Here is a 13,708-nt window from a genome sequence, read left to right as displayed (position 1 = left end):
ATAATGGACGATTCGCATTTTGGCCGTTCATGAATGAATGACTTAACTACATCAAATATGAACAATAAATCACTCGTGGTCTGTATCACCAGACTCCACGGATAAATTATAGTCCTTCGTGTTACCGACGCAAACAGCCAGTGCGGTTCACTATCATTTCTGTAAGAAAGTTAACAACTGTCCTGCCAAATCTAAATAATTAAAAAATGTAATGATGCAAATCCTTATTCCTATTCTTGATTTTGTTAAGTCTGGCAAATACAGCCTTGGCTTACTTGTTTCCACAATTAGTAGGCCTAGATAAAGTCGAATGGGTTTTTATAATTGTTGTTTAGTTTAGTTTAGTTTAGTTTAGTTTAGTTTAGTTTAGTTTAGTTTAGTTTAGTTTAGTTTAGTTTAGTTTAGTTTAGATGTTATTCATTCCACCATGCTGTGGCAAATGCATCAAGATATTTTTAGAAATGAAGCGCTCCTCTGTATCTACCTGTTGTGGTGGAGCCAACACCGGGTTCGTCGATGGAGATTCTGAGTTGTTTTGTGCATGACTGTCTCTGATCCCGAAGAATAAGCTGGAGAACATCCGTTTTTCACCCACAGCTGCTCCATTCGATGTGTCCAAATTATCCGGGCTGGGCCTAGGTCGGACTCCTTCCTCGTTAAAGCTCGGTACTGGTTCTTCGCTTGTCATTGCAGCCTGGAATCCCGCAGCGGGACATGCAGCGGCTCCCTCTCGACTCATCAGCGTCTGAACACCATCGCCTCCATCAGTTCTCTGCACCGCTATGCCCCGGTCCATGACTTTAGAATTTCCGTGCCATGTAATTAAAATCCAGATTTTAAAAAAGCGTTGAAAAATAGTGGCGCTCACACCAAACAGGACGAAATAAATGTAAGATTATTCACTTCGAAGTATCCAATCAACTACTCTTCCACCAAATGTTGTTGGTGAGTCCAGTCGATATCCAGAGTTTTCGGACTGTTCAAGTTTTCCATATGCTTATGTGAGTGGCTTTAAATACTCGGTTCGCACGCTACGTTCCGTCAGCGTTTTGCCTCCTTGTCTCCCGCGCTGCGTTGGTCAGAAGCACCGCGTCTTTACTTATGATATTTTACAACGAAACATCGCACTCAGATTTGTCCACAGCGCTATGTATCTCGATTTAGAGCTAAGCTCTGTGCTATGGGTCCGTTGCTGTCTGCCGCTTTCCCAAGGAGCCTGACAACATTCGAGGGAGGGGGCCCCGCCCCCCGTAACCCCGACACTACCTTCCTGTTTAAGTGAAATCGGGCTTTCGTGCCCCCAGCTATATGCTCAGCGCAAATGGCCACTTAAGCCTATTTAGGTACTCTATGCAATACACTTTTGCTGTCAATTTAGGCACGACATATGCTTGAGAAACTAACACGCTATTAAGTTAGAACCAACAACACATTTTGCAATATAAGGATTAATTCCGATTAGATTCCTAAAAAATGTATTATATTTCTTCATGTGTGAGCTGAATGGAGAAATATTATTTTTTTTTAGGGTTCAGGTTATGAGGGAGTTAAACTAGAATCGAGACTTCATATACAAAGTTCATATACTACAAGGACAATGTCAGAAAATGAGGAGAAATGGAAAAGCCAGCGGTTGTAAATCGCGATCAGCTCCAAGGGTCACACTCAGCTAGAATTTGTTTTAGTTGTTGCCTAGTGAAATTATCAAGTGCTAAGCAATGTTTATTGATGAGCAATTTAAAATGATGTGCAGCTGATGTGTTGCCTCTTGAGGTTTTATTTGTGCATCCCCATGAGAAGAGCCCTTATCTTTAATGCTGATTCCAGAGCAAGGCCTCGTCCTGAAACTCAATTACGGACGAATAAAGCTGGTAATGTCCCTGCTGCAGTGAAATATTGATTCCTAATCCTTGGCAGTCATTATTATGCCTGAAAGTAATAGACCACAGAATTGGATTTTGATTTAACACATGACGTGTTTATTCTAATGCTGGGATCTTAACATTCCAGTGACTTTTAACCACAGAACAGAGGGGACATGGGACATGACCACACATTTACTGTATACAGTACTGTTGCACAAGAAAAAAAGATGCAACATCTTTCCTCTTACACTGCTTCTCTCATACATGTCACCGTCACTATGTAATTGACTTGCCCAATGAACCTTAAGAGGGAGAAATTAAAAGTTGGGCAAAATAATTGAATGGATCACTGAGATGTGATTAGCCAGTTCGATAGCTGTGGCTACCACAGAGGGCTTTTTGACTATATATTCTGCTTCTTTGATGTGGGTGTTTTTTGACTTTTTACAGGCATATACAGAGAGAGAGAGAGAGAGAGAGAGAGAGAGAGAGAGAGAGAGAGAGAGAGAGAGAGAGATGCTGCTTATCCTGCTTAGTTCTGCTCATCCGTTCAGGGTTTGAGCGGATGCTGGAGCCTATCAGAGCTGCCAGTTGCACAAGTAGAGAGAAACAACAGCCACACCCACCTGCACACTGTCACGTTAACTATAAATTATTTGCAAATTTATCTTTTGGCTACAATCACTAGAGTATGCTATCCTGCAAAATGAATGCATTGGAAAAGTGTAAAACACACTTTTTGTACATTGTCCATATGAAAACAATGTAGTCCGCACCGCTTTTATTATTACGACACAATATAGGCGATAACCATGTAAAAACATATAGTACATACAAGTGTATACACAACGTGTATCTCAATCTGTTTATATATCCACAGAGCTGTTGCAGTGTTGAGGGAGGACTTGCCATATCGTTTTGAAGTGCGTCACACCAGGGGCCTCACATGCATACAGACCCCACACACGGCGCTCAACTTTCCCAAGTTACACATGACCACAAATATGCAATAAGTTACTATGTGCAATAGATTTTTCAAATTGCTTTTGAGAGAACTTTGGGGGAAAATTAATAGTGGTTGGTTTGTATAATTTCCAACCATTAACCAAAGACTTGTTACACAAGCTAAGTAAACTAATTGTTGCAACCTCCAGCCTTTTAAATGTTTGTGTGTATATCTACTTGTATGTGGCGGTTGCAAGTAAATCATAATTACAAGTAATTGTCCTCCCTTTACCACCCAAGACAAAAATGAACATGCACAAGCAAGAGAGCGATCGAGAGCCAATGTCTCTATAGCTAGTAATAATTCTCATTAAGGTTAATGAGCTCAGTGTAGCACCCTCTTTATTAAATTAATTGCAGACTGTAAAGAATCTTAATTACTACAATCACAGTTGCAGGTTGAGCCGCCTAATCGAATACTGGTGACTGCAGTGAGATGAAGAGCCTTTTATTACACCTCCCTTCAAATGTAACAATCCTTTACTGAGACAAACTAGGGAAGAATATATTTTTCCCATAATTTACTGCCCGGACCCATTCAAAAATACCGATTTTAAATGCTCCCTTCTGCAAACCTTATTCTACAATTTTAATTCAAGAGTCAAACTTAAAGAATATCAGCAACAAGGTAACCTCATTCTTGTAACACATTTTAAACAATAGCTACTGGTATTTATTTATTTATTTTTCTGAACCGCTTTCCCCCCCAAGGGTCGCGGGTGTGCTGGAGCTTATCCGAGCAGTCTTTGGGGAATACCCTGCACTTATATCCAGCCTACGCAGGACAGACATAGATGTGCTGCATTGCTCAACTCCTCATCGAGTCGCTCACGTTTAGATTTGTACTACTTACCGCAAGTGTGCACTCTCTGCCTGTCAGCTCATAGTTGTAATGTGTGGACAGAAATACGTGCATAATCATAATTAAACATTATGTTTTGCATCATGATCGTAGGAAGAAGGCATCAGTCACCTGATGACAGTTTGAAGCTGACATGAGCCAACAAGTCATCAATCAACGCACGAATTTCAACTCTGGTGCAAGTTTTGCAAAACAATTTGCTTCTAAAAAACTGCAGGCAGGTAGGCTTTGGGAATCTGTTCTTGACCTTGTCACAGTCATAAAAATTCACTAGCTGTTTTCAAATGTGAAAAAATAATTACTGTACTTGCATACAGTGTCTTAATTAAGGCCTTCTGTTAGGACAACCTCCCTTTTATGATATACAGCCAAACCTCGGTTTACAAACGTCCCGGTTCTCGAACAAATCGGAATTCGAACGACAAATTCGAGATTTTTTTGCTTCGATTGTCGAACAAATTTCGCAGGTCGAACCTCGCGAAATGAGCCGAGAGAACCCGAGAAAACCCAACCGCGCGGCCCGGAGGCCGATTGACTCCGTTGTTGTTGTATTTTCGTTACTTTGAGGATTGTATTAACCCATTATCATGTCTCCAAAGAAAGCAAGTGGGAGCAATAAAGTCATCCTAAAACACAAAGACGCTCTTAAAGCAATGCGACAGTGAGCGCCCGGCGCGCTGTGGTTGCGCGATCGTACTAAATAAAGCTCCCTGCGCACTGAGGTCCACTTAAATTTTGGAAAGTACATCAGGACTTTAAAAATGTTTTCTAAATTTTAGCGACGGCTCTATCTCAATAATGCGATCAGCGCTATGCAGTTGCGCGGTCGGCGGCGTGCTACGGTTGCGCGTTCAGTGGTGCGCTGCAGTTGCGCGATCGGACAAAAATTAAGCTCCCTGCGCACTGAGGTCCACTTAAATTTGGGAAAGGACATCAGGACTTAAAAAATATTTTCTAAATTTCAGCGACGGCTCTGTCACCATAATGCAACCAGCGCTGTGCAGTTGCGGGGTCGGCGGCGCGCTACGGTTGCGCGTTCGGCGGTATGCTGCATTTGCGCGATCGGACAAAAATGCGCAAATGAAAAAATGCTTAAAAAAGGTGGGGTTTTTTGTGTCTTGGAACAGATTTTTTTTTTCCCATTATTTGTAATGGGAAAACTAGATTCGTAATTCGAACGATTCGCTTCTCGAACCGCCTTCTGGAACGGGTTGTGGTCGAAAATCGAGGTTTGACTGTATATGAATATCATAGCAAATATAGCTGTCCATGTAGAAACCCAATTATAACTATAATTATGTTATATACGATATAAGAACAACATACACATGCATGCACACTCACTCAAAATAGTAGTTCAGTGAGTTCTGTTAAGATATGTGTCATGGAAGTAATGGAGCAGGGCGACCAAATGCAGCTTGGACCAGTGTTTATTGGAGAACTCAAAGACAGACTATTAGAAGCTCGACTAGGGACAAGACTAACTGAACAAAAAGACAAAATCAAGACAAGATAAAGACAGGGACGACGACGACGACGACGACGACGACGACGACGACGACGACGACAACAGACGAGACGAGAACAATCCGACAGGGGTGTGACATGCAGACACGATTTATATACGCGACAGGTAACGAGAGGCAGGTGACTGTGATTAGTAGATAGATTGAGAGTAGACATAGGAAGGGAGGGGCAAGCACACAGACACTGACGATATGATTTTTTTATGTATTAAGAACTTGATATATTTGTCAATTAAATAGCTTCCAAAAGATTGACGTCAATTACCTTTAAAATACTGTTTGTTTTATTATCACCCAAAATAATTGTATCTCTGGCTGCCGGTTTCCACTTAAACTATTTTCATTAATCCAGTGCTACTGTAACTTTTTTTTTATTCCCCTTCTTTGTGGCTAGTCAAGGTTCTACGGAAGAGGATTAGGGCCAGTGAAGAAAAAAAACGAGGGGTGACAGGATTCTGAGAAAAAAAGTCAGAATCCTGTCACCCCTCGTTTTTTTTTCTTCACAGGCCCTAATCCTCTTCCGTAAGGTTCTCATTCAGATGAGATAATAAATATCTTTTTTTCAGACTTCGTTCCATATTTTGCATGTGGCATACACACACGCACGTGCACGCACGTGCACGCACAGGCACACACACGCACACACACACACACACACACACACACACACACACACACACACACACACACACACACACACACCCTCAACCAATACATTGACGCTGAAATCATGATCATCAGATGATATTAACTTTTACGATTAAAACAATTCAATGGCATCTCAAATAATAGCTTAACTATTAGAATGAGATCTCAAATTGTTGTCTTTCCTCGTCACCATTTGTCTGTTGCCTTATCTGGCTTATCTGCTTCAGACAGACGGTCTCACTATTGATTCTTGTTCATTCTTTTGTGAGGCAGAGACTCTACTGGCATCATTGTTGTCTCCACTCTGTGTTTTTCATCCCTTCATAATTCTCTTTCGGGATAATGAAGGCAATACACATGCACAGTGCATGTTCATCTTGCTGTAAATACAAATGGTTAAAACAATATAGTCTTATAAAGACAGCAGTTTTTTTTGTAGTAACTTAAAGCACATTTTTTTGTAATAATTCGCTATTTTTGTAAAACATGTCACACAAATAAGGAAACCTTTCACCAAATTTGAAAAATATCGGAGTTCTCTTTTAAATTCAAGTAAGTCTTGCTCAATGTTACAACCGGCTTAGCTCGGGAGGAGGAAAGTAACACAGGCCATGATGGAATGTGGTTGAATTGAGTGAACAAATCATTTGATAGGTAGATGTAGGGTTTATACACTGATTAATGAAATTTTCAAAAGGGTTAAAATGAGTTTACAAAACTAGTGTCTCAACAAGCATCTTAAAACATTTTGAAATAAAACACCAACAATCAGAATAAAACCTCTCGGAAGAGATATTTAAACTGGAACCCCTGAAAAAAGGCCAAAAAAGCAACAAAAGAAAATTCAAAATGGCTGACCTCCTCTTTGGTTTGGCATGGGGCTTTGAGAGACTTTTTTGCAGGTCTGTCTGTGGCTGTTGTATGCCTCAATTTTTTTTTCATAGATTTTGGCGAAATGTACAACCAGGGCTTTTTCTGTGATTTTTGGGGGGATGTTGCTGAGCCACAAAATAACTCTTGTCACAACCACAAAATAAACGAATAAAATATTGTTGATTTTGCCAGGCTGTTTAGACCTTCAAAGTTACCATTGTTTTCATGGCAAAGTGTGTGTTGTCATGGCAACAGTGTTTTGCAAAAACTCACCAACTTTGTGTTTTATTATCATGAAGGCCTAAACTATCTTCCAAGCAAATATAAGTAGATCTGGTAAACCCGCTTGAAGAAAAACATCAAAGAATGAGTTTCAAGACGAAGTGATAAAACCTCTATGGGGACTTCTTTCATATATATGACCTCTATAAAGGCAGAAAATGGAGCCAATTTGAGAAAACAATAATAATGTTGGACTTTCTGTTAGGTTAAGCCAATAGGTCTGTTTGTAGGGCTGCTACACCATACCACCAAAATTTCATATCTCTCGATGGAACATTCAACCAGGGCTGCTTTGTTAAAATTTTGTAGAAGGGGCTACTGAACTGAATTAATAAATAATTGTAATATTTTTGTCAGCCTTGATGGGTGTGGAACGTTTTTGTGCATTTTTAGACCCTCAACATAGCGGTTATTTTCTCTGGAAACTCTGCATTGTCACAGCAACAGCTTTTTGAAAAAAACTCCAGAACTCTGTGTTTTAGCAACATGAAGGCCTAAAATCTCTTTCTAGCAAATATTAAGTAGATCTGGTTGACCCACTAGGAGAAAAACATCAAAGAATAATACATTTAGTTCCTGTAGTCAGGAGATGGCACTGCCACTACGATGAAAAATAAGTTTGGAGATGTATTCAGGCCTACACTGTCATCAAATGTGCCGACTTTTAAGATAGGAACGTGTGGGTAGTGTTACAACAGCTTTTAAAGTCGAAGCTATGCTGAAGAGACGTCCACTGTTTATCAACACAAGATGGTGCAACCCGGACCATGCTACTGTGAAGGAGATTGTGCGCAACAGAAACATCGAGTTGGTGACGGTAAGACTCTGACCGTACTACATGACCAGAGAGTTTTCCCACGCCATTTCTGTTTGTGTTTACATCCCTCCGCATGCATATGCTGAAACCACATGTGACATTATCCACTCCACCATAATGAAGCTGCTAACACAACACCCGGTCACCTTCATCGCCATCTCTGGGGACTTTAACCATGTCAATGTTGACTCAACATTACCAAACTTTAACCAGTTTGGAAAATGCCCCACCAGGAAGAAAAGAACTTTAGACCTACTGTACACCTACACTGCCACTCATCTGCTCCCACTGGAAAAGTCTGACAATAACCTGGTTCTGCTAACACCTCATTACAAGCCAAAGATCGAGAGACAGTTCACAACCATACTTCAGTGAATGGTCTCCTAAGGCAGTCGAGGCTCTGAGGGACTGCTTTGAATCCACTGAAAGGGACGTCCTACAGGAACCACATGGTGAAGACTTTGAGGGTGTCATACAGGGCACTACTGACTATCTAAACCTCTGAAGAGATATTGTGATCCCCATTAATACTGTATACTAATGTATACTACTTCTCTAACAAAAAGCTCTGGGTCACCAGTGATGTCAAGGACTTCCTTAACAGGAAGAAGAGGACATTTAAAAATGGAGACAGAGACAAACTGAAGTATGTACAGGGGTGACTCAAGGTCCAGCTGAGAGAAAGAAAGGAAGAGTACAGAAGAAAAGTGGAAGAAAAGCTGCAGGGGACCAACATTAGGGAGGTCTGGGATAGCGTGCAAAACATCACAGGTTACAGGAAGAAAGTCAAAGTCAAAGTCTGCTTTATTGTCAATTGCTTCACATGTCAAGACATACAAAGAGATCAAAATTGCGTTTCCTACTATCCCACCGTGGAGACAAGAGATAGACATAACAGAGTATTGATCCGCTGCAGGGAGACAGAAGTGGGGGATGCTGATGCTGAGAGAACCAACAAGCTAAATCTGCTTTTTAATAGGTTTAATACTCCAACACACAACCGACTTCACACCCTTTACACCTCCATCACCTTTGACTGCAGAGCCCCCAGACCCGCCACACCCATGGACAGTTTAAACACCATACCTGCCAGAGTGGACATCCCAACCTCCCTTTCAATCATCACCATGGACACTTCAACCCCCGACCCCCAACTCACTCAAGGGAGCAGTGAGCTGAAGAGGCTGCACCCAAGGAAAGCAGTGTGTCAGGACAAGGTGTGTCCAAGAATGCTCAAGGCCTTCTCGGCTGAACTGGGGGAGCCACTTCAATGAATGTCCAACCAGAACCTGTAACTGGGAAGGGTCATCCTGCTCTGGAAGGCATCATGTCTCATCCCAAGTCCCAAAACAAAACACCCCAGGGATCTGTGTGACTTCAGACCCTTGACACTAACATCCCACATCATGAAGACCTATAAACGGCTGCTGCTGGTGGAATTCCTCAACGAGGGAAGGTTCAAGGATCTATCGGGCTGGCACCTACGAACCGTGGAAGTCATACCCCTCCCAGTCGACCAGGTATTGGAGTCCTCTTCCGCGCAGACGGGACTGGAGTAAAGACCGCACAGTGTACACGCTTTCCCCGTCGACAAGCCGGGGAGGTGGAGGCGCGGGAGTCAGCACGCTTCATGGACCGGCTTCACCCGGGAAACGTGAAACGTCAGATGGACGCTCATGGACCTTGGGACTGAGCCAGACGGCAGATGGGTTGAACACCTTGCGGATGGGGAGTGGTTCCACAATGCGTGGCACCACCTTGCACGACTCCACCCGAAGTGGAAGGTCCCACGGTGACTGCAACACTTGGTGGCCTACTCGGTAGGTTTGCGCTGGTGTCCAGTGATTGTTGGACTGGCGGGCATAGCCGACAACGGTGTGCGGGAGCACCGGCCCTCCGACTGAAGCTTACCGGCGCCAAGGAGGAGGTGGCTTCACACTCCTGGTGTTCGAAAAGAGGCGGGTGGTAGCCAGACACACATCGGATCGGAGACATGCCCGTGGCCAAGCTGAGAAGAGAGTTGTGGGCATATTCCACCGTGGGTAGATGCTGGGCTCAACCGCGCTGATTGTTAGCAGACATGCAGCAGAGGGACTTACCCAGCTCCTGGTTGAGCCGCTCTGCTTGACCATTTAGGGTGGAAGCCAGACGTGAGGCTGGCTGTAGCCCCCAGGAGGCCACAGAACTCTGCCCAAAACGACGACGCGAACTGGGGACCTCGGTCAGAGACGATGTCTTTCGGCAGCCCGTACTACCACATTACTTCCTGGAGCATGAGCCGGGCTGTCAGCTTGGCCGTGGGCAGCTTGGCCAGCGGGACAAAACATGCCATCTTACTGAAGTGGTCCACGACCGTGAGAATGACTGTGTTCCCCTCGAAGGTCGGTAGACCGGTGACGAGGTCGATGGAGAGGTTGGACGTCTCGCACCAGTTGCAGATGATGTACGCCTTGACGTAGTATTGGATGACTTTTCTCAGGGTTGGCTACCAGAAGCGTTGGGGCACCACGAATTTCATGCGTGTAGCCCCAGGGTGGCAGGAGAGTCGAGATTCATGTGCCCATTGCAGGACTGGCGCGTGCAGGTTATTGGGGACAAAGAGGCGATCCTCCGGGCAAGCGCTTGGGCTGGGCTGATCTTGGGTGGCTGACCTGACCTGTTCCTCGATGTCCCAAGAGATGGCCGCGATCACCACGGACTCTGGAAGGATCATTGCCGGCCCCTCCCGAGGGTGCTCCTCTCCCTGTGCACCTCTAGATAGGGCGTTCCCCTTGGCATTACAGGTTCCCAGTCTTTGAAACAAAGTGAAGCTAAAGCGTCCAAAGAACAAAGCCCACCTCGCCTGGCGAGAGTTCAGCCTCTTGACAGATCGTAAGTATTCCAAGTTGCGGTGGTCGGTCCACACGATGAATGTAGTAGTGGTTCCCTCCAGCCAGTGCCTCCATTCCTCCAGGGCTAACTTTACTGCAAGAATCAAACAATTACCAATGTCGTACCTTTCCGATGTAGACAGTCGGCATGAAAAGAATGCACAGGGATGATGCGATCCCCACGTCTGACACATCGACCTCGACCACGAACTGTCGCCCTGTATCGGGCATCCGGAAAATGGGCGTGGAGGTGAAGCGTGTCTTGAGTTCGGAGAATGCGCCGTTGGCGGCCTGAGTCCACCGGTAACGGACGGAGGTGCAAGTGAGGGCGGTGAGGTGACTGAACTGTAGTTCCTTATGGATCTGCTATAAAAGTTGGCTGTTGTAGCTCTTTGCCGGTGGTAGGAACCAGCCAGGAGGTGACCGCTTCCACCTTTACTGGGTCCATCTGGAGGTGTCCATGGCCATGATGTAGCCCAGCAGGGACACAGACATTTCTCTGCTTTGACGAATAGGGAATACTCGAGGAGGTGGTGGAGAACAGACTTGACATGAGTGATGTGTTCGGACATGGTGCGGGAAAAGATGAGTATGTTGTCGAGGTAGACGAATACGAAGCGGTGGAGCATGTCTCGGAGTACGTTGTTGATGAGTGTCTGGAAGACAGTTGCTGAGGACAAAAGGTACACCCAAGTACTCATAGGGGCCGCTGGGAGTGTTCCACTCATCTCTCTCCAGGATGCGGACCTCAGATCCAGCTTTGTGAAGGATGTGGCGCCTTCGAGGACCTCCAAGGACAGATAGCGGTTTGTAACGGTAGTGTCATTTAGACCGCGGTAGTCTATGGAGGGGCACAGCGGAGGAGAGAGGGAGATAAAAAACAGTGCGCGCTGGTCGTGAAGTGGTCAGATCGTTCTATCAAGGTTGACAGACAAGCAGGATGACCAAATGTGACACTTTGTTATTGGATTGAGGGGAATCGAGTCGTTGTCGGGACGCGGGCGTAGATCGAGGCAGGCAGCGTTCGGGCTTGATCGGGGCTGGCGGCAATCGGGCTTGGTCGAGAGACGTGCAGCAATCAGGCTTGGTCGGTCAGAGCACGGAACAGGTCGGCGAAATCAGACGGGAACAGAGAGCACAAGGCACAGCAATGGATGGGTAACTCACAGTGACGATATGACAAGGGAATCTGGCAAGCAAGTCACTGTTTTTTTCAGACATTCTCACAATCCCAGTCACTCTTAGCATTAAATCAAAATGAAGTGATTATCGCATACAGCACTATAGTTAGCTTATGTCATCTACATGGCAACTGCATAGAAAGAACACAAAAAGACACAAAAGCAATGGTGGTCCATTTTTCTTTAACTGATGTATTTTCTGACCAGGAAAATGAAAGACTTTAGCATGTTCTATTTCATCAATAGGTTTAGGAGAAATAATGAAACAACTAATGTCTTTAGAAATGCCCACTTTTAATGAGGAATATGGGCACAAACCCCATCCTATCCATGCCTTGGTTGATGTCACAGAAGGAAGCGATCACAATTTCCCCATCGGAAATGTCAGGAACAGAGATGGACTGGGCGACCAAATGCAGCACGAATCTTTATTGAAAAGGGGAAGTGGAAAGCTGGACTGTACACATTGGGCTGGTGTGGCTGAGCAGAAGAGCGCAGCACGTAGTCGTGGTCGGGGGCAAGCAGGTAGTCAAGGCAGGCGGTGATCAGAGAGTGGTCAAGGGCGGGCAATCGGTCAGGGCAGGCGGTGTTCGGGCGTGGTTGGTCAGTTTGACGGAAGCAGTCGGAAAAAGGGGAAAAGCACAGGCTGATAGGCACGAAGCACAAGGAGCAAATGGGTGGCATACGGGAGTGAACTGACAGACAGTGCTGGCTAACAGAAAAAGAACTGACAGAGGCAGAGTAACAGGAGCAACCACCAAACTAACAGAACAATCTGACAGGGGAGTGACACACAGACAGGACTTAAATACCCAACAGGTAATGAAGGGCAGGTGACAGCGATTACAATGCTTACGGGTAAAACACAGGCGGGGAGGGGCGAGAGCGCAGACGCAGGACAGAGACGCAAACGGACACCATGACAACAAAACACACAAAGTGACACACAAGGCTAGAAAGGAGAAGGTGTGGATAAGCTCCACTCTGCATGGTGATTGGCGCCACTGAGGAGCCGAGACGTGATAGAAAGTGGAGCTCTCAGTGCTCCAAGATCTTTCAAAGCTCCACTTACTTTTATTTATTTATTGCTGCCTTTTATTGCATTCGACGTGGTAGGAGATCTCCAAGTCTCACAGTATACTACCATATGGAAATGTGTACGCGTGTCTTGACCGTGAGTGTGTGGGGGGGCGTGTGTGTGTGCATGTGGGAAGAATGCTGTCTTGCTTTGAGAAGTTACAACAAACATGTGTTTTTATATGTGTCCAATAACACTAACATTTCCCCTCTCTTTATCATATAAAAATACACTACTTGTGATATTTCATAAAAATGTTCATGACATACATGTATTTCATATTGATTTCTTTGAACTCTTGTCTGTATGGTTTTTTCATCAAAAATGTATCAAGTTTATGATGGCAAGATTATCATTCTAGTTCACATTCCACTCTAACCACTTTTTACCATTTGTCATGTATCTTATCATAATATTCTTTCGGCACAAATTGTGGTCTCCTAACAACTTCAATGCCGCTTTCTTCATTTCCGGGCGAACTTTTCTGCCATAGTTTTAGCGATTTGTTTGACCCACATGCAGAAACCAATCAGGAGTCCCAGATGGATGTCGAGTTTTTATTGAAGGGAGTGAGGAAGCAATAGCACTCGGGGTCCGAGCCAGGGGTATGGAATTGGAGCTCTGATGGTGGAGCGTGAGTGGTTTGGTCTGAGCAGAGTGGAGCTGGTTGGAGGTCCGTGGAGGGGGATCCAAGACCTGGA

At 44.7% G+C, this 13,708-nt stretch overlaps 1 protein-coding gene across 2 annotated transcripts in view; it reads right to left on the bottom strand.

Annotated features, from left to right (window-relative positions):
• Positions 1-1,273, bottom strand: part of nkx1-2b (NK1 homeobox 2b) — a 47,273-nt gene extending 46,000 nt beyond the window's left edge. For both annotated transcript variants that reach the window (XM_088392014.1, XM_088392021.1), the window contains exon 1: positions 485-1,273. In XM_088392014.1, coding sequence (XP_088248140.1) covers positions 485-796 — 312 coding nt within the window. In that variant the 5' untranslated portion in view covers positions 797-1,273. The remainder of the gene's footprint in view (positions 1-484) is intronic.
• Between the last annotated feature and the right edge of the window lie 12,435 nt (positions 1,274-13,708).

Source organism: Syngnathus floridae, chromosome 1 (assembly GCF_059516105.1).
Source record: "Syngnathus floridae isolate MCC-2025c chromosome 1, RoL_Sflo_1.0, whole genome shotgun sequence".
Classification (NCBI taxonomy): Eukaryota; Metazoa; Chordata; class Actinopteri; order Syngnathiformes; family Syngnathidae; genus Syngnathus; species Syngnathus floridae.
This window is presented reverse-complemented; position numbering and strand designations above follow the sequence as displayed.